Below are 20,319 nucleotides of genomic sequence, written 5' to 3' on the forward strand. Positions count from 1 at the left end.
CCAGCCTGGGTACGGCAGTCACCCTGTCCACGCCTAGCCAAGGCTGCATTTTGACTTTCGTGGGCCCTTTCCTCCATTAAAAAAAATATAAAAAATTATTTTTGATATAACTTTAAATACTTCCACTTTTTTTTTCCTGTTTTAGGCAAAAAGTAATAGATTTTCGTGGGCCCTAAAAGTTTCCTTTTTTTTTCTGATGTGAGAAAAAAACTAAAACATTTTCTTCGAACCTAAAAGGGTTTTTTTTTTCCTTCTGATTTTAAAAGAAATTAAACCATTTCCGTGGGCCCCTGGCACCGTGCCCACTGGATAAGCCGGCCCCGCTCCTAGCCCAGAGCGGCGCCCCCCTCCGCAGCCAGTGGCCCCGCGGGGCGGGTTAACCTTAGCCGCAAGCCGCCAGGGCCCTGGCAGACTCCGTTCCGGTCCCTCCCGGGTTGCTGCGGCGATTAGCGTCGGCTCCACGCAGCGTGAGCGCCCCTGGCTGCCGCCTCGCGCGTGTCCCTGTCGCACAAGCGGGGCCCCACGGTGCTAGCGGTGGGTCTTGCAGCGAGCCTCAGGGAAGCCGGGCCAGTCCACACGGCGAGGAGCGGGCAGGGCCGCAGGCCACGTCCCCTCCCCCACCGAACCTTCCTCGCGGCGCTAAGGCCCCCTCAGCGTGCCCCTCGCAACCGCCCGCGACTAACCGCCGGCCACGCGGCCCGGGCGGGCAGGTCTCGGGCCCTGAGGCGGGAAAATGGCGGCGGCCGGAGGGGAAGACGCAGCCTCGTTTCCGTTCCGTCCGCGCGCGGGGCCCGGCGCCTGGGGGTTGCCGCGGAGAGAGCGAGAGCAGCCGCCCAGCCTCAGCCGCCTCTTCGCCGCACCTGCCGGCGGCCTGGTTCCCTGCCTCAGCTAACGGGCCGGAGCGGGGAGCCTCCATCGCCGCCGCTGCGCCTGGGGCTGCCCCGCCCGGCGGCCCGAGCTGCCCGCAGGTACACGGCTTCCTCAGGAGGCGCGGGCCGGGCTGCCCCGTCTCCCGCCCCCTGCCACTTGGGGTAGTCGCTGGCCTGGATCTCCACCGCGGCCGAGCCACGGGGCTGGTTCCAGAGCCTAAAAGAGCCAGGGTGTGTGTGGGCTTGGTAGGGGCTGTGCCCCGCGGGCGGCCGCTGCAGGCAGTGGTGCCCTAGGCGCTGGACGAATACAGAGCGTTGGCCGAAGGGGATGGTATTTGGCCAAAGGGCTTTGCAGCTGCTGCCCCGGGAGCGGAAAGGGGGGGTAAGAATGCGCCTGGGAGTAAAAAACAGGACTATGTAGCACTTAACAGACTAACAAGATGGTGCTACATAGTCCTGTTTTTTGCTTCAGCGACACCACACGGCTACATTTCTATCATTGTCTCTCTAGTTTGCAGTACCAAGGCTGTGCAACTTGCAGGTAACTATGGCTATGTCTACACTTATACTTGAACAGCAAAACTTCTGTTGTTCACAGGGGCTTAACGCTCCCCTCCTCCCCCATAAGTGACAAAGATTTGACTGTGCAAGTGCAACTATGAACTCTGCTTTAGTGAAAGCCACCCACTGGGGGCAGAAGTACTTTGTCTGCAAAAGTGCTGACAGTGTTCACATGCACCAGCTTTTAGTGACAGGGCAGGGTTGACAAAGCCTTATTGCTAAAAGCTTCATAGTATAGATGTACCCTATGTCTGCCAAGAGGTTTGTGTATACAGGCAGTCCCCGGGTTACGTACAAGATAGGGACTGTAGGTTTGTTCTTAAGTTGAATTTGTATGTAAGTCGGAACTGGTACATATTGTAGGGGAAACTCTAGCCAAACATTTCTCCAGAGCTCAGTTTTATTCTCCCACACCTCGCTTCCTTCAGTCCTTTATTCTCAAGCTGAGGTGTCTGCTGAGAAAAGCCGCTCCGCATCTCCCTGGTCTGCTGGGGGCGGCTCTAGCTTCGCGTCTCCCTGGTCTGCTGGGGGGAAGCAGCTAGTGTGGGGTTGCCTCACCCTGTTTGTAAGAAGGGATCCGATGTAAGTCGGATCCCTGTAACCCGGGGACTGCCTGTATAGAGATACGAAGCTAAACAGTTGCTAATCCAAGCACAACATCTATTTCTGATTTTAGAGTTTTACATTGCCACCCCTCATCATGGTATCTGAACACCTATGAAAATTTCATAGACATAATTAAGTCCTTAGTGGACTTCATGAAGTCTCACTGGATTAAAACTCTGCTTGGGGTAAGGTTGTGCTAATTTTTTATTTATTCTGTTTGTTTATGGCTAGTTGATCTTATTTGCTGTTAGTCTCATTTAACTATTGTGGCTTGGCCCACACAAAACAGTTAATTATTTATAATTTTAACTTTTATATAACCTCATGTTTTTGAAATCCTTATGACATAATTTAAAAAATGAAAGTTAAAACATATCTGAGGTTTTGCTGTAACATTAGAACTATCAGAGGGGTTTTTAATACTCCACTCATCTGAAGAAGTGGCTTGTGCCCATGAAAGCTCATGATACCATCTACAAGTTTCATTAGTCTTTAAAGCGCTGCTAGACTAGTCATTGTTTTTTAAGTTTTTCCTATATTAGAAGTAGAAATTCATCCACTTCAATCTTTCAGCCTTTACCAGAAACTTAAAGCTGCATGTCACAATTATAAGCCCTATAGAATAAGGATGGCCTCATACATAATTAGGGCACTAGCTTGGGACTAGTGAGGAGGTCAGGGTTCAGGTCCTGACTCTTCCAGTGGCTTCATGAGTCACATTGGTCAAGTCTCTTGTGCCTCTGTTCCCTATCTGCGAAATAAGAATAACACACCTCTACCTCAGAGAGTGATTATGAAGATTAAAAGCTTTAAAAGATTTAATTATGTTCCAATACTATTGGGTAATGGGGATGATATAAGCAACTGAGAAATACAAGTGTAGAACTCCACTGGTTATGTCCAGTTGTTGTTTGTATTGTAGTAGTACCTAGGAGCCCATTGCGTTAGCACAAATAAACAAAAAGCCGCAAATCCCAAAGACCTTACAGCAACTGTTATAAGATATAGCAAATGGATACAGACTAGAGGAGTACAAGGAAACAATGGGATAGTATTGATCAACATGATAGGCAGTGGTATTAGTATCCCAACACCATGCCTATTATCAGTGCTTCTGTAGGCATCATAGCAGAAACAAATGAGGTAGATTTGGAAATATTTTGTGGCATGCTTCTTCCAGGTGTGGGACAGCCTAGGAGAAAGCATGGGAGTTGCTTGTTTGACAGATAGGTGATGGAGACAGAGCTGTCCCAAGGGTATGGTGAATCAAAGCAACTGCTCTAGACTCTGTGCTTTGGAGGGTCCTGTAGTCCGGTGCAATTTGCCAGTAGGCCTGTGGTCCCAGCGGCTAAGATCCCAGGAACAAAGGGCTGATTTGTCGTGACTGCTGGCCTCACACCACCCCCAAGCTGGTAGGGGTTGATTTGTCACACCACCCCCAAGCTGGCAGTAGTGAGAGTGGAGTTGAACCATGAAGGGTTTGGAAAGAGAAGAAAGGTAGCTTAATGTTGATGTGATTGTTGTCACCCAGCCCAGCTAGGTAACCTGGCAATGTGGTCAGCCTAGAACTGCCCACATACTTTAGAAATGCAAACTAAGGGCAGATCCTGCAAACAGTTACTTTTGCTGGGACTAGTGCGGTGGTAATTATCTGTTTAAAGATCTGGCACCCTCATATCATTTATCAGAGGTCAGATAGAAGTATTTCAGATTACACTGTTTTCAATATTGTTGGTCTTAAGTCTCCGATTTCTCTTACAAATATGTTTATTGCTTTTGAATAGTGCCTTACAATGTTTCTGTTGTTTTTCAAGGATAGGATGACTGTGTTGTTTAGGCACATAGATTTTAAATTTTATACAAGTATGTTTATTTTATGCAGAACTTGTAGAGTAAATATTTAAACAAATAAAACATTGTTACATGTGTTTTATTCGTTAATATTTTGTTTTTGGTTAACAAATATACTTAGAAACAAGAATGCAGATTAAACTTGGAGAAAAAGCCTCTGTGTGAAAACAGTAAAATCACAGCTTCCAGGGAAATTTTATTGGAGGGGGAGGGAAAAAAAAAGTAAAACTGCCTTTGTTTCTTTTTAAAACTAATTTTTTCTCCTTTACCTGCTCTCACAATTTTTCACAAATCAGACTTTTAAACTTGGCAGTTGTGCACACACCACTTTAAAACATGCTATTTAATTTTATTTATAAAGTTCCTATGATGTCTGAGCAAGCTTAGAATCTACTTTTTTTAGGACATACTTTTAAAATACTTTACAAGGGTCTGTCCATATTGCATTTACAAACTGTAGAGCGGATTGTAATGTCCTATTCAATATCCATGTGATTGGCAATATTTCCACATTACATTTTAGTTGCTTCAGATATGAGTGAGTGCTGAGAATGCCAGTAACACAACAACATACAAAGTTACAACAGAAGAAAAGAAATGTTTTGTTTAGACTAGAGTATTCTGTTTCATGAGGGCAACAAGTCAACATTAAATCCTGACTTTACATTTTGTTACTGAGTAATACAATGTTGAGGTGGTTAATATTTTTTAAAGAAAATGCCCATTATAAATTTACATTATCTGGGCAGCATCCATTTCTGTCCAGAGCATACTTGTAGACTATGTGACTGTTTCCTTGGTGACTGTAAACTGCTCATTGTGCACTAAAGCACTTATAAGTGTTACGTATACAAGATGAACCTTTCTAGTCTGGCACCTTCGGGACCTGACCGGTGCCGAACCACTGCAAGTCAATATTGTTTAGCAGCATTACCAATACTTCCACTGCTTACTGTGCTCTTAGAAGACATGTATGGGGTAAATTAGAGCTAAATAACAGCACAGAATACTGAGAGCCAGGACTTGTGGCTGTACACAAACTTTATGAGACTGCAGGAAACTTGGCCATACCCATGATAAGTGGACATCCAGCTTACTAACATCATGCCAGACCATGGATGCTGCTAGACTAGAGAGGTTCAATCTGTAGTAGTGAGAGAATACATATCAGTGATGTTAGCATATTTTCTCCTTCATTTGAATTGGTATTAAAAATGGGGTAGGGTTTACTTGTCAGATAGAAGGCAGCTAGTATTAAAACATTTCCTGCATTAAATCTGCTAGCTAACCCACAGGTACCTTACTAAAAAACAAAAATAGGGAGTTGCTACACAATTTTTTTTAAGAGTCTAGTTCTTTATCTAGGCACTCAAACTTAGTACACCTGTCTATTACCTCTAGTTCCTTCCTTAAGTGAGGTTATGGAATTTCCATCTTTGGAGATTTTTAAGAGCAGGTTAGAATACCTGTTAGGGATGGTCTTATTTTAGTTCTGCCATGAATGTATGGAACTAACTTGGTGATCTTTTGAGGTCCTTTCCATTCCTATGCCTCTATGATAAACAAGATAAATGTATGTTTTGCTCTATTGTGTTTGTAGAGTTCAAAGATACTCTCTTTTAAAAAAGTTTCCTTATCTTTGGAGCAATCATTCCTTTTCGATGCCTGTCTATATTCAGTTAGCTCATAAAAATCCATATTGAAGTAATAACCCTGTAAATGGTTTGTTGCTGTTGCTCATTCCCATATGCCTGAATATTTGTGGTGCCTGTTACAATTAGGTCTTCAGGTTTTTTTCTCCAGCAGATAGGAAAGGGGGAATGTCATTCATTTGCATTCATCATCTAATTATTAAATTTTCAAACACGCACCTTTGTTCTTTCTTTCATGCTATCCCTCCATGTTGGGCGGAGTTCCCCATGAACATCCACAAAACTACCTCACTTTGCTCCTTAAAAAATCTTTATTTGCCATGAACCCTATGAAAACATTGACAACAGTTAAGCTAATGTTGTGCTGAAGCCATTACTTTACCTGATCCATATTGTTTCATTGATTACTTGTACTTCCCTATCTATCTCTTGTCTTTGATTGTAAGCTCTTCTGGCAAGGCCATCTTTTCTGTGTGAATTGTCTTGTACAACTGGGCCCTGGTCAATGACTGGGGTTCCTAGACATCGGCATAAGTGAAAAGAACTCCAAAGAGTAGGGGTCTTATGTGAAGAATTATGGGACTAATTTAATATATTCTGCATTGTTCAGTATATTCTGTTTTTTAAAATATGTTGTAAAGTTTTTTCCCATTTTAACAATTTACTTGTGTTCTTAAAATTCATTGTATCTGCAAATAGGATAGAAGATATCTACTGAAAATATTAATGAAAAAATTCCACTATGATTTTACAAATGAAAACAGGACAAAACAATTATCGTTATTGCCTGCTTGTGAAGTTTCGAATGTGTCATTTAGTAACATTACCTTATTTTTCTTTATCTGCTGTTGCTATATTACAGGAAAGATGGGATTCAGCCAAGATTCCTGAGTAATAAGAATGGGTCCAGATGTTCCTCTTCTGAATTATTACAAACAGGAGTTCTTCTTGAAGCGCTTTCCACAGACTGTTTTGGGAGGTCCTCGATTTAAATTAGGCTATTGTGCACCTCCTTACGTATATGTGAATCAGATCATTCTTTTCCTGACACCATGGGTTTTGGGAGGAGTAGGAACTCTTTTGTATCAGTTAGACATTATGAAAGACTATTACACCGCTACACTTTCAGGAGGACTAATGCTTGTTACAGCACTTATTCTCCAGATGACAAATCTGTATGCAAGACAGAAAACAGTGACAGTAGAAAGAATGCAAATTCAGAATACCCTAACGGATGAAGATGAGTATGAATTTTCCAGCTGTGTGGGTTCAGAGACAGTTAAATTTATTATTCCAGGCAAGAAATTTATAATCAATACTGTATTTCATTCTTTTCTTGCTGGGATAATGTGTGGTTTAGGAACTTGGTATTTGCTGCCAAACAGAATAACCTTGCTGTATAATAGCATTGGAGGAACTGTTGTGATCTTTGTGTTTGGATGGGTGACTATATGTATAGGAGAATATTCTTTAATCATAAACACAGCTACAGAGACAGCTACTTTTCAAGCACTGGATACTTATGAAATTACTGCTCTGATCAGACCTTTCTATATTTTTGTCTTTATTGCAGTGGATCTTGTACACAGGTAACTACAATGTTTATATAACTGTAATGTGGGTTTATGTACACTGTTTCTTGGTAGATGCTATGAAACAATTTTCCTGAAGGATATGTATTTGGAAATGTCAATCAATTGGAAAAATCCAGAAGAACCCTAGAAAATTATACAATAGAACATAATGTTTTATTTTGCTTTTATAGAAAATTAAGAACTGGATATCTTTTGAGAAAAGTTAGGTGAGACTGAAGTTACAGATTTAGCAGAGCTAAAGTAGTCACGCTTAGTCTTTTAAAATCATTATTATTGGAAGTACTGTAATTGTTTGCCTTTACTGTCTTTTTAAGGATCAGTTAACAAGCAGTATATTTTTACAGATTTTATTTGTCTTAACATAATTTATACCATATGTAGTCAAAATAATTTAGATCTGGATTCAAACTTTGCACTTCTAGATGTTGTCAGTCTGACAATGTTCAGGAATTAATTGAAATATATTTATTTTTATGATGTCATTTTTCAAAAAGTCTGACTATTCTGACATTTGAATATGAGATATATAACTTGTATACTTCTGAACTTAACGGTATCTTTCTTTCATAAGAGTCAAATCATCTTTTTTTCATCCAGGTTTACAGTTAACATACCAGTTTTAGAACAGACAAACCAGATTTTGCACATCTTATTTCTGTTTTTGCCACTTTTGTGGGCATTGGGGATTCTGCCCCCACTTGATGCACTTTTTCTATGGGGAATGGAACAAGTGTTGGAGTTTGGCCTAGGAGGTTCACCCATGTCAAGTAATATAAGGTAAATGTTATTTACATAAATATCAAATATATCAATATACTTTAACCTTTTTTCTTTTCAAGCAAATCTTTTTTTTTTTTCTCCTTCACAGGTTATTAGTAATGTTTCTCATTTCTGCTGGAACAGCTATAGCGACGTATTTCATTCCCAGCACTGTTGGTGTGGTCCTCTTCATGACTGGATTTGGGTTCATACTCAGTCTTAACCTAAGTGAGATTGGTTTAGCCTATAAGCACACTACAATCAGCCATTTAACTTCCAACAAGTCTAAGACGATATCCTGTGGTCCGAGGATATACTTGGGTTGGAGGGAATTCTTTTTCTATTTGACTGTCTTGACGTTGGCTCTCATAGAAGCCAGCTTGCTGCATCACTTTGCTGGTTTTTCATTATTTTCCAGAGCCAGTCCCCAGGCTGTAGTGAGTTACATTCTGATCATATTACTTATAATTATGTGGCTTCTTAGAGAGATTCAGGGAGTGTACTTGTTTGGAATCTTCCGAAATCCTTTTTATCCAAAGGATGTCAGGACTATGACGGTGTTCATGGAGACACAAAGAAGACTTATGGAAGTTGGTGTTGTCAGAAGGATTTTACTAACACTAGGTAGGAGTACCTGTTATATGCTATATGTAAGATTATTAAAGGGATATTTAAAATATGACAATAACATTTCGAGTTAAAATGCATGAGCTGACTTAAATGACTTAAAGTTTGCATTAAAGTTTTTTTTAGTCTTGTATGCCCAATTAATGGGTCCAGATTTTCAGAAGTGACTTGTGACTTAAGGTGAATGAATTTTGTGGAGGAACTAACTTTCAGAGTGAGTGCGCTCAGTGCTCTCTGAAACCCAGCCTCCTTTAAAGGAATGTAGATATGGAATCCATAAATTGTCACTTTTGAATCTCTTTGCTGTAGCTTTCATAATATAATTCTAAAAGAAAACTAAATTGAGGGGGTTGCAGAGGCTTCTCCAAGGCTCTTGTGTGGGACAAGAAATGAGAGGTTCAGAGTGTGGGAGGGAATTCTCAACTGGGGAGTGGGCTGGGGTATGGGAAGACTCTAGCTAGGGGTGGTGGGATGAGAGGAGGGAGTTCTGAACTGGGGCAGAGGGTTTGGGTGCTGAGTGGCACTTATCCCAGGCAGCTCCCAGTTGGTGGCCCAGTGGGGCTAAGGCAGGCTCCCTGCTTGCCCTGGCTCCATGCTGCTCCTGGAAGTGACTACCATGTCCGGTGCCTAGGTAGAAAGGCCAGGTGGCTCTGAGCAATGCATGCTGCCCTCACGGCTCCCTTTGGCCACCATTCCCGGCCAGTGGGAGCTGTGGAGCTGGCACTAGGGAAAAGGGCAGAGCACGAAGCTTCCCAGATCACCCCTATGCCTATTGAGCTGTGGGGGACGAGCCAGCACTTGTGGTTCCAGCTCTGGGGGGGGGACGACACTGGTTTCCTATCCATAGCATGGAGACTTGCTGCAGGCAGGATAAGATGAAGCAATGATCTGGATCTGAGACGCAGGTTCTCCATCTGTGGTGCAGATATAATTCTGGAGTACTTGTTTCACTCATCAGAATATTACCATTAACTTCAGAGAGACTAATCACAAGTTAAGCATGGGTGTAAACACTTGCAGGGAGGGATGGGCACTTTGTATGAAAATATCGCCTGATTTTAAGAATTTGTTGTTTTGTTTTAAGGGAGAGGAGAAATTTTATTTTTAAAAATTACTGACTTATTGGTGTCGATTTCCATTCTGCATTGAGCTCATCGCAGAATCTGGAGCGAATTTATGGACTTTGGTAGACATTGACAAGAAAAACATTGACGTTTCTCATGTGTTTTTTCCTTTTAATTGCAGTTTCTCCATTTGCTATGATAGCATTTCTTTCATTAGACAGTTCCCTACATAGTCTTCATTCTGTTTCCATTTGCATTGGATTCACAAGAAGCTTTAGAATGGTAATTTTAAATTTTTCTCATTTGTTACCTTTGTAGAAGAAACTTTTTCCAAAAGAAATAAGTGACTTGGAAGAAATACTCCAGGTCAAGAATGAGAATGGGCAGTGTGACAGAGCAGAGGGAACAGCAGCAATCCTGGCTAATTAGGGGCAGCTGAGAGAGGGTGGATGCAAATCAATTAAGGGCCAGGTGAAGCTGATTGGGGCTGCCAGGGGGCCTCTGAGGGAGAGGGAGAGGAGGAGAGTGGAGAGAAGGAAAACAACCCAGTGTGAAGGAGACTCAGAGTAGAGAAGCAGAAGGAACCACCAGCCCTGCTAAAGGCTACAGGGGGAGGTAAGGAGTTGAGCAGGGGGTGTTGGAGGGCTCCCTTACCCCCACCCTTTGGGGGGAAAAATAAAAGGGCTTTCTGGTCAGCCGTGACTGGCCCAGGGCTTCAGCCCATACAACATCCTTTATGCTAAGGGCCAGGAAGGCCCAGGGACAAAAACTCTGCAGATGAGGGCCCTGCTGCAGCCCTCAAAGTGTGGGACAGTGGTCAGAACAGTGGTTGGGGTCTCAGGAGAGAGATTGACCCTGCCACAGCAGCTTCTTGGTACAACAAATAATTGGTCTCTGTTTTAGGTTTGGCAAAATACAGAGTGCGCCCTGTTGGAGATGGTGGTTGTAGCAATAGTGCAGATGTTACTATTTAATACAGATGTGTGGTGGAACAGAAGCATTGATACAGGAATCAGACTCTTACTGGTAAACCTAATTTTAATTTTAATTTTGATCAAGCAGCTAGCTACAGGTTGTACCATCCTAAAGAGGGGGCTCTCTGGTCCGGCATCACAAATGTTCCTGGACTAGAGAACCTTGGCCAGGAGCTTGGTGGCAGGGCAGCTTGCTTCAAGTAGCCTTTTCGGGCAGCAGCCAGTTGGCGGGGGGCCCCACTGTCTAGGAGCCCTGCTGGGGCTGGTGGCAGCAGTGGAACTGGAGCCGGCAGCGGTCTGTCCAGCGCTGGGGCCAGAGCTCTACCAGTGACAGGAGTCCAGTGTCTGGCAGCCTGGATGGGGATGGAATCACAGGCAGCAGTAACCCAGACAGAGATCGAGCCACTGGTGTCCAGTAGCCCAGAGAGGGCCAGAGCCACAGGGTGTCCAGTGGTCGCAGGGTTGGCAGCACTGGCAGCAGCCAGATGGGGCTGGGAGCTTAGCCAACCGGTGGTAGGAGGACTGGCTCGGTCTGGTGGTAGGGGAGCCAGAAGCACCAGCAGTGGGATGGGGCAGTGGACTACAGGGGCCGGTGCCAAGGGACCTCCCCTGCTCTGGCAGAATCCCTCATTCAGGACCAGTCAGGTATTGCTTGCTATACTTTTCTTCCCCACTTCCAGAATTAGGGCTCAGGGATTGTGAATATGGAGAACTGAAACTCTGTAGATGTGGATTTTCTCTTGGTTTGGTAGTTAATGTTAAAAGAATGTTAAGTGTACTAAATAAAGCTATGTAAACCTGAAAATACTAGCAATGTTGAATGTGACCAGATACCTATGAAAAAATTTGATTCTTGTGTGTATTTCTACAGGTTGGTGTAATTCGGGATCGATTACTTCAGCTGATCTCAAAACTACAGTTTGCAGTAGTTGTTCTCTTGACATCATGGACAGAGAAAAAGCAACGTCGGAAATCTACTGCCACCTTAATTACACTCAACATTGTTTTCTTCCCAATTGTACTGGCCTTCATAGCTATCTCTACACTGCTTTCTTCTCCCTTGGTGCCACTTTTCACTCTACCAATATTTTTGATTGGATTTCCTAGACCTATCCGAAGCTGGCCTGGACCTGTGGGTGCAACTGCATGTGTTTGTTCAGATACCATATACTACCAGCAGGTGGTTCCAAGTTTGGCCACTGCGCTGCAGTCTGCACTAGCAGCTGGTAGTTTAGGTAGGTAAACTAAGCAACTGTGTAAAATAAAGCATTTAACTGTGTTATCTCCTAATTTTGTGTAGTCTTTGTTGGAGAACATTGTGATTTGCAACATCTAATCAAAATAAATGTGATACTACTTAGATTAAAATTTACAGTACAGTGTTCCAGGGCTTATTCAGATAAAAAAATGGATGGCTTCTGAAATGGCTGCATTCTCTTAATAGTGTGCTATGGTTCAATACAGTACAAAGTGGTGCACAATCCTTTTGCACTCGGCATTCCTTATATTGAAAGAGAAGATATCTTTCTGAAAGATCTACCCAAGCTCAATTAAAGGCTGTGGACTTGAAACAAGAATCACTTGGTAAAATTCTGTGGCCCGTGTTATGTGGGAGGTTAGACTAGAGGATCATAGTGGTCCCTTCCGACCTTACAAATTTATGAAAGGGTATAGCGTCTTTATTTTTATTATACTAAAAACAAGATGTTTTTCCTCACAGAAAAGATAATTGATCTAGACAGTATTTGGATCCAGATTTACACCTTAATTTCTTAGCTTGAACAGACACAAAGGAGTTTAACATAAGAAGCAGTTCTGCAGAAAGGCCCATCTATACCGCTATACCGAAGAAAACATGAAAAAAGCAGTGTACATTTTCTGGTAGTTCCAGCTGATTGTAACAGTCAGGAATAAGCCTCCAGCTCAAGCAGTATAGTTTACAATAGCTCTTCATATTGTAAGAGGAAACCATAAGCACCGCAGCTGCCCTAGTTCTGCTGGCAATTCTGACCGCCATTCCACAAGGCATTGGCCTTATACTTGCAAGTTGCCCCAAAGCCCTAGCTAGTATTAGATGTGGTCACTGTGGGATATATACATCAGGAAGCTAGGAATCTACTTAAGCAATACCTGTGCTGTCCTTGGCCAGCCCAAACTGGTTCTGGCAAGATCAGTGTTACTCTGTAAATGTGCTAGGCTGTTGAAAGGACATGACAGACCACAAACTATTTCATACAAGAGTGTCTTTGCAATGGTTTCCTCAATGTATAGAAGAAACCTTAATCATCAGAATGCCACAGTAAAATAACTTTTTCGTTCCCTTTTTTAGGTCTCGTCTTACCTGGCTCACACTACTTGTGCCGTTTTCAGGACAGACTGATATGGATATTGGTGCTAGAAAGAGGCTTCACATACTGCTGTGTGACTATTAAGGTGAATATTTACTGAAATCTTACTTAGTCGTGTTTTGGAAACATTTGTTTCTGTGTAACTTCCTGTAATAGCACAAGTAACACAGTTTACATTACATAAAGCAAGAGGTGTTCTGGGTGTAACGAATTTAGTTTTGTAACTGATAGGCTCTCTTGTGGTGCACTGTTAAGTCGTTTAAATGATACATTTAAAACAATCTGAAATGCATAAGCCAGTTATGACCTAGAACAGCGTTTTCCAAACTGAGCCACGGCCCACTACCAGACCGTGGGAAAAAAATACTGGGCCTCAGAGTGGCTGCCGGGGTGTTCTGGGCTCCCGGAGTACCTGTGTGGTGCCGGGTCCCCCAAACCCTCGGCTGGGCTGGGCAGAGTCTGCAGCCGGATGTTCTGGGCTCCAAGCAGAGATGTAGCTAGGGTTACCAGGTGAGATAAAAAACAATGCCAGACATACTTGATCTCACGGGGGGGGGAGGCCGGACACTGGAAAGGAGGGGTGGGGTTGGGGGTAGCGGGGTTGGCTGGGGGAGGTCGGGAGGAGGAGAGAACTGGCCACTGGAAGCAGCACTGGATGTGGGCAGTGGGACTGGCTGGTAAGATGCCGGGGGGGGGGGGGGGGGGAGGAGGAGAGAGGAACTGGCTGGTGGAAGCACGGAGGGACAGGGTTAGGGGGTAGGAGGCTGGTCAGGAGAGATCAGGAGGAGGAGGAGGAAGGGAGAACCGGAAGCAGGGCTTGACTGGGGCAGCGATGCTGGCCGGGGGAGATAGGGAGGAGAAGCAGGGGAGAACCGACTGGCTGGGAGGGGGCCAGGGGGAGCAGGACTAGTTGGAGGGGGTTGTTGGGGGCAGCAGGTCTGGCCAGGGGAGATCTGGAAGCCTGTGGAAGCAGGGCTGCTGGGGGACACGAGTTTGGGGGGGGCAGGGCTGGCCGGGAAGGATGATGGGAGATGGGGAGAACCGGCTGCCAGAAGCAAGGGTGGACAGGAGCAGTGGGGCTGGCCGGAGAAGATCAGGGCCTTCGGAAGCAGGGATGCCAGGGGGATGGGAGGTCGGGGGCAGCGGGGCTGGCCGGGGGAGATTGGAAGGGGAAGTGGGGGAGAACCAACTGGCTGGAGGGGCAGTGGGAGGGGAGCAAATCAGATGGTGGGGAGCGGGACTGACCCAGGTACATGCAGATCTCGGGGCACTGTCCGTCCCACACATGGTCCCAGCGAAGCACGAGTGAGTCTGGCCCCGGGGATTCCGTTTTCCCTCTCCCCCCAACATGCACCCTCGAGTAGTTGCGAACTGTCTGGCTGGTAGACACACTCGCAGCCTGAGCATATCTACCAGCCATGCAGTTCGCACCTACAAACTGATACACCTAATAATAATAAAACTTACCTAATGAGAAAATACCAGACCTGTTATATGTCCGGTATCTTTTCAGTTTGTTTCCTGGACAAAAGCCTCAAACACCGGACTGTCGGCTACAAACTGGACCCCTGGCAACCCTACCCCTCCTTGCATCCTCCTTCCTAGCCAGATACTCTACCCCCAGACTGCTCCTGCTCCTGCTCCCGCCTCCCAGCATGCCTGTGCAGGGCCGGGTTCCCCAAGCCCAAGCTGGGTGGAGGATGCAGCCAGGTGAAACAGTGAAAATGTATTCATTTTTTAATATGTGTTTATATTTTTGGGCTGCATAAAACAGTACTGAAAAAAATGGGTTCCAACTAAAGTAAAAAGTTCGGGAAACCCTGGTCTAGCCAGTCTTCTGTCTATCTTACAGTCCATTTATCCAATCCATATTCCCTTAACTTGCTGGCAGGATATTGTAAGTGACCATATCAAAAGCTTTGCTAAAGCTGGCACTGGGGGGTTTGGGAGGATCAGAAACAACTTATTTGACTATTCATCACTTGCTTAATAAATATGCAAATGAATGTTACCAGTCCTCCAAAAGCTCGTGAATGGATTTACTGGTCCCCGTGTAAAAAGTTTGGGAACCCCTGAAATAGAAGTTGAAAAAAAATCTAATGAATTACTAAGTATTGTATCTCACTCATCCTGTGGCTCAAGACTTAAAAAAAACCAACACAATTATATGGTTGTTCTGTAAGAACATCCATACTGGGTCAGACCAAAGGTCCATCCAGCCCAGTACCCTGTCTGCTGACAGTGGCCAATACCAGGTGTCCCAGAGGGAGTGAACCGAATCAGTAATGATCAAGCGATCTCTCTCCTGCTATCCATCTCTACCCTCTGACAGAGGCTAGGGACACCATTCCTTACCCATACTGGCTAATAGCCATTAATGGACTTAATCTCCATGAACGTATCTAGTTCTCTTTTAAACCCTGTTATAGTCCTAGCCTTCACAACCTCCTCTGGCAAGGAGTTCCACAGGTTGTCTATGCGCCATGTGAAGAAGAATTTCCTTTTATTTGTTTTAAACCTGCTGCCCATTAATTTCATTTGGTGGCCCCTAGTGCTTATATTATGGGAACAAGTAAATAACTTTTCCTTATTCACTTTCTCCACACCACTCGTGATTTTATAGACCTCTATCATATCCACCCTTAGGGTACGTCTAGACTATTGGCTTTTGTCGACAGAAGTTTTGTCGACAGATACTGTTGACAAAACTTCTGTCAACAAAGAGCGTCTACACTACATTCAGTTCTGTCGACAAAGCAAGCTGCTTTGTCGACATGGTAGTGTAGACGCAAAGGACAGTTTACATGCAATAACACCTTCTGTCAACAGAAACTCTGTCGACAGAAGGCGTTATGCCTCGTAAAATGAGGTTTACCAGCGTCGACAAAACTGCTGAGTTCTGTCAACGTTATGTCGACAGAACTCAGCGGTAGTGTAGACGCAGATATAGTTTTGACGACAAAAGTCCACTTTTGTCGATAAAACTCTGTAGTCTAGACACACCCTTAGTCTCCTCTTTTCCAAGCTGAAAAGTCCTAGTCTCTGATGTCTCCTCATATGGGACCCGTTCCAAACCCCTAATCATTTTAGTTGCCCTTCTCTGAACCTTTTCTAATGCCAGTATATCTTTTTTGAGATGAGACCACATCTGTATGCAGTATTCAACATGTGGGTGTACCATGGATTTATATAAGGGCAATAAGATATTCTCCATCTTATTCTCTATCCCTTTTTTAATGGTTCCAAACATCCTGTTTGCTTTTTTGACTGCCGCTGCACAGTGTGTGGACATCTTCAGAAAACTATCCGTGATGACTTCAAGGATCTCTTTCCTGATTAGTTGTAGCTAAATTAGCCCCCATCATACTGTTTGTATGGTTAGTCATTTTTTTCAATTGTGCATTACTTTACATGTATCCATGTTAAAATTCATTTGCCATTATGTTGCCCAATCACTTAGTTTTGTGAGATCTTTTTGAAGTTCTTCAGTCTGCTTTGGTCTGAACTATCTTGAGCAGTTTAATATCGTCTGCAAACTTTGCCGCCTCACTGTTTACCCCTTTCTCCAGATAATTTATGAATAAGTTGAATAGGACTGATCCTAGCACTGAGCCTTGGGGAACACCACTATTTACCCCTCTCCATTCTGAAAACTTACCATTTATTCCTACCTTTTGTTTCCTGTCTTTTAACCAGTTCTCAACCCCTGAAATGATCTTCCTTCTTATCCCATGACAACTTAATTTATGTAAGAGCCTTTTGTGAGGGACCTGGTCACAGGTTTTCTGGAAATCTAAGTACACTATATCTACTCGATCCCCCTTATCCACATGTTTGTCCCTTTCAAAGAACTCTAATAGATCAGTAAGACATAATTTCCCTTTACAGAAACCATGTTGACTTTTGCCCAACAAATTATGTTCTTCTGTGTGTCTGACAATGTTATTCTTTACTATTGTTTCAAGAAGCAAAGGTAACATGATTAATAAAATGCAGTGTTCTAAAGAAAGTTCAGATTTGTGTATTGAATATAATATTGTGGTCTGAGTAAAATGGGTGCTATAAAAAAATCTTCACTCCATTGGTACCAAAATTATTAAAATGGAAGTGTCTAATTGCTGGGAATACTATTTTCTTGTATAAAAAAAATTATCTGCTCTTTGTCACAACAAGCAATGCTAAGATGACTTGTTTCCATTTGTGCTATAGGGGCTAGAATTGCAGGAAACTTCCTGCCACACTGCAGAAGCTCACAGAGTGGATGAAGTTTTTGAAATGGCCTTTGAACGCCAGGATCAAGCAGAGACTTTCACACTCAATCTTCATTTTGGAAACATTTTAACCCCTTGTACAGCTCTACCTGTGAGATTATATTCTGATGCCAGGAGCGTCTTGTCTGGAATCATTGATTCACATGAGAACTTAAAGCAACTGAAAGATGATTTGATTAAAGTGCTTATATGGATGCTTGTCCAGTATTGCTATAAACAATCAAAAATGTGTGAGAAGCTGGACAAAACAACAAAGAACAAAGAAGGGTCATTTCCATTAGCCCAGACCAAAACATTTAACAGTACAGTAGAAAAACCTAGGCCCATAAAGGATGAAGATACCTTAAGTGTAGGTACAGTTGCGGATTGGACAGATGATAGTGATCTTTTTGATCTTGAGCCCAGCAGAACAAGAGAAAGAAAAGAAACCGAGCTGTTAGAAACTGCACCAGGAACACTTCCATCTATTCCAGGATCGGTAGAACTGCAGAGTGCAGTTGGTGCTCTGCAAGAGACAGCACCTGCAGAAAAACTCTACAAAGCTGTTGTGCTGGGACTCCCTGCAGTAGACAAAGGGAAGAGGCAAGAAGTTGTAAGCTTACCTCTAGTTGAATTTAGCTGCTCTTACTCTGAGTTACTAAGTATACCGGAGGAGTGGAGAACTGCACCCATACCTACTTCCAAACTCAGAGAGATGAGGCAGAGGTTTCCAGAAGACTGGTACCATTTTGTTTTGAGTCAACTGGATTTTTTTCATTTGAAAGACAAGCCTTCCACTTTACTTGAAGACATTACTAAAGACAAAGCATTGAAAGAGTTGTACATCCATGGTGTATTGTCTTGTTGTTTTGGTTTGTTTGGATTAGACAATACTGTTCCCACTCCTACTCATGTATTCAGAGCATACACTGGTGGCATTCCATGGTGTGTTGGTTTGGATTGGCTAACTGGAAAACCAGAGCTGTTCCAACTAGCACTGAAAGCATTCAGGTAAATAAAGAACCATGCAGATTATAAATCATAGCACAACACTGTTGGAAGAACATATTTTGCATTTTCCATTATCAATGCCAGCATTTGAGCTAATTGAAACAACCTGTCAGTGGATTATCATAGCTACATTGCTTTTGATAATTGCTTTGTCCCTCTTTCTGAAGTGTGTACTTATTCTCTGCATTCTATTGCAAATCTTTCAGATATACATTTAAGCTCATGGTTGATAAAGCAAGTCTGGGTCCAGTAGAGAACTTCAAAGAGCTGATTAACTATCTGGAAGAATATGAAAGTGACTGGTACATTGGCTTAGTATCAGATCTTGAGTGGCAACAAGCAGTTTTACAAGAAAAGCCGTACCTTTTCTCTTTGGGACATGATCTTAACATGGTAAGCGAAGGGGGAAAAAATAATAATGAGCAACATTGTTTTTTCCCCACTATGTATTATTTTAATTATTTTTGCAGAGAAATTAACATCCAAAGAATGAGTGAGTACTTGACAAAATCTGGCATTTGTATTGCTGGAAATTGCTAGACAGCTGTAAAACAGATGCAGCAGCATTTAACTATCACATGGAGATATTCAAGAATTCAGCCATTCAGGAGTCAACAGTTCTAATTATATGCAGCAGTATAGTATAAAGGCCTATATCCCTTTGTTCTTACTCGAACTAAGAAGAGCAGTGCATGTGCCATTATTTGGTTCAATGCACTGCAGTGTTGAAAATCTCCAGTTACTAAAATTATGACAGAGGCAGTTTTAAAAAGACAATACCCAGAATGTTAGTTATTCCCATTTTCTATTTTTCTGAACTCTTATTAGACGATATACTGAAAGTTAATTGTTTTTGCTTTCAAAGGGAGTTTACACTGGGAGAGTGCTTACTCTTCAGGAATTGTTAGTGCAGGTTGGCAAGCTCAACGACGAAGCAGTCAGAGGTCAATGGGCAAATCTTTCGTGGGAGCTGCTGTATGCTACCAATGATGATGAAGAACGCTACAGTATACAAGCTCACCCCGTTCTTCTGAGAAACCTAACAGTGCAAGCAGCAGACCCACCTCTTGGCTACCCTGTTTATTCGTCTGCTCCTCTCCATGTGCCTTTGTTGTAGGCTGTGTATAATGTAGGGTTTAGTTTTGCTTTATTTCCTATCTTTAAGTGGGAAACCAAATACTAACGCTGCATTTGCACAACTAGAAACATGAAGATCTCACTGCATTTGATGGCAGATCCCAAATCCAGGGGACCTAATTTGCACAAAAGAGGTGCTAGCTGGAGGCAAGAACTTTAGAAACTCTTTTTCACTGCTGGAACTACTTAACCCTATTCCTTATGTGGCTGACAGGACAAGAGACACGTATGTCTTGATCTCCACTTTAAAGAAGAGCAACATAGCTCTGGTCACTAAGTATTGGTGCATTTTTTTTTAAATAGCTTGCATTCATAGGCAGGTACAGCTCATTGTAATATCGTAAACCATAGAGTTGGTAACCAAAGTGTACATATGAGTGTTTATATGAAATTTGTATCATTTTATATTTGTTTATAGAACATGTTATGGTAACGTTAAATGATTTTATTTAAATGTATACTATTAGCTGGCCTTTCACACAGGAAGCCTTGAGTGTTTCTATAGAAGTATGTACTAGCTACTCTAAACTTTTCCTCTCCCAGTGTAAACAAACCCTTTGTGGGGGGGAGGCCTTGTGCAGGGGGGATTGTGTGCCAACAGAGGTCTCCCCTGTGGTTCTCTCCTTACCCCTCCCTGCCTGTGGACACTGCTTCCTAAGTCCACCTGCCCCCTCCCTAGCTTTGCTCTCAGATTTAGTTTCAGGACACTGGGATTCTGCCACAGGGTCCTGGAGACTCCTGGATTCCTGGTTGAAAACTGCTATTCTACTGAACAATCTAAGTGTGTAAAACTACTATATTTAGAATGCCCTGCTGAAGGCTCCTCCATTTTGAGAGAACACTTCTTCCAATTAGTAAATAACAGAAGATAAGTAAAGTCCTTTCTGACTTGATGGCAGAGACATTTACAATTATTGACCATGACCTGAGCCAAACTTTTAAGGCTGTGTCTAGACTGGCAAGTTTTTCCGCAAAAGCAGCTACTTGCCAGCTGTCTACACTGGCTGCTTGAATT

General features: G+C 43.1%; 1 protein-coding gene across 4 annotated transcripts; it reads left to right on the top strand.

Annotated features, from left to right (window-relative positions):
* Positions 1-378: 378 nt before the first annotated feature.
* On the top strand, positions 379-19,762 carry PCNX4 (pecanex 4). Of its 4 annotated transcripts, none has more exons than XM_075926343.2 (12): positions 379-534; positions 2,107-2,221; positions 6,402-7,128; positions 7,732-7,911; positions 8,003-8,517; positions 9,766-9,866; positions 10,488-10,610; positions 11,430-11,793; positions 12,888-12,991; positions 17,116-18,167; positions 18,374-18,560; positions 19,033-19,762. In XM_075926343.2, exons 3-12 carry the CDS (start codon positions 6,440-6,442, stop codon positions 19,282-19,284), a joined length of 3,567 nt encoding a protein of 1,188 aa, XP_075782458.2. In that variant the 5' UTR covers positions 379-534; positions 2,107-2,221; positions 6,402-6,439; the 3' UTR covers positions 19,285-19,762. The 4 variants fall into 4 exon arrangements, with proteins under 4 accessions (XP_075782458.2, XP_089634453.1, XP_075782457.2 ...); XM_089778327.1 differs by having other exon boundaries at positions 390-1,410; XM_075926342.2 differs by having other exon boundaries at positions 390-968.
* Positions 19,763-20,319: the final 557 nt, after the last annotated feature.

The sequence above is a fragment of the Pelodiscus sinensis genome, chromosome 5 (assembly GCF_052426305.1).
Source record: "Pelodiscus sinensis isolate ZL-2025 chromosome 5, ASM5242630v1, whole genome shotgun sequence".
Classification (NCBI taxonomy): Eukaryota; Metazoa; Chordata; order Testudines; family Trionychidae; genus Pelodiscus; species Pelodiscus sinensis.

Coding starts and splice junctions, on each gene's coding strand:
- PCNX4 (XM_075926343.2), top strand. CDS start 6,440: ATGGGTCCAGATGTTCCTCTTCTGAATTATTACAAACAGGAGTTCTTC. Junction 10,611..11,429: donor CAGGAATCAGACTCTTACTG/GTAAACCTAATT, acceptor GTATTTCTACAG/GTTGGTGTAATTCGGGATCG. Junction 11,794..12,887: donor ACTAGCAGCTGGTAGTTTAG/GTAGGTAAACTA, acceptor TCCCTTTTTTAG/GTCTCGTCTTACCTGGCTCA.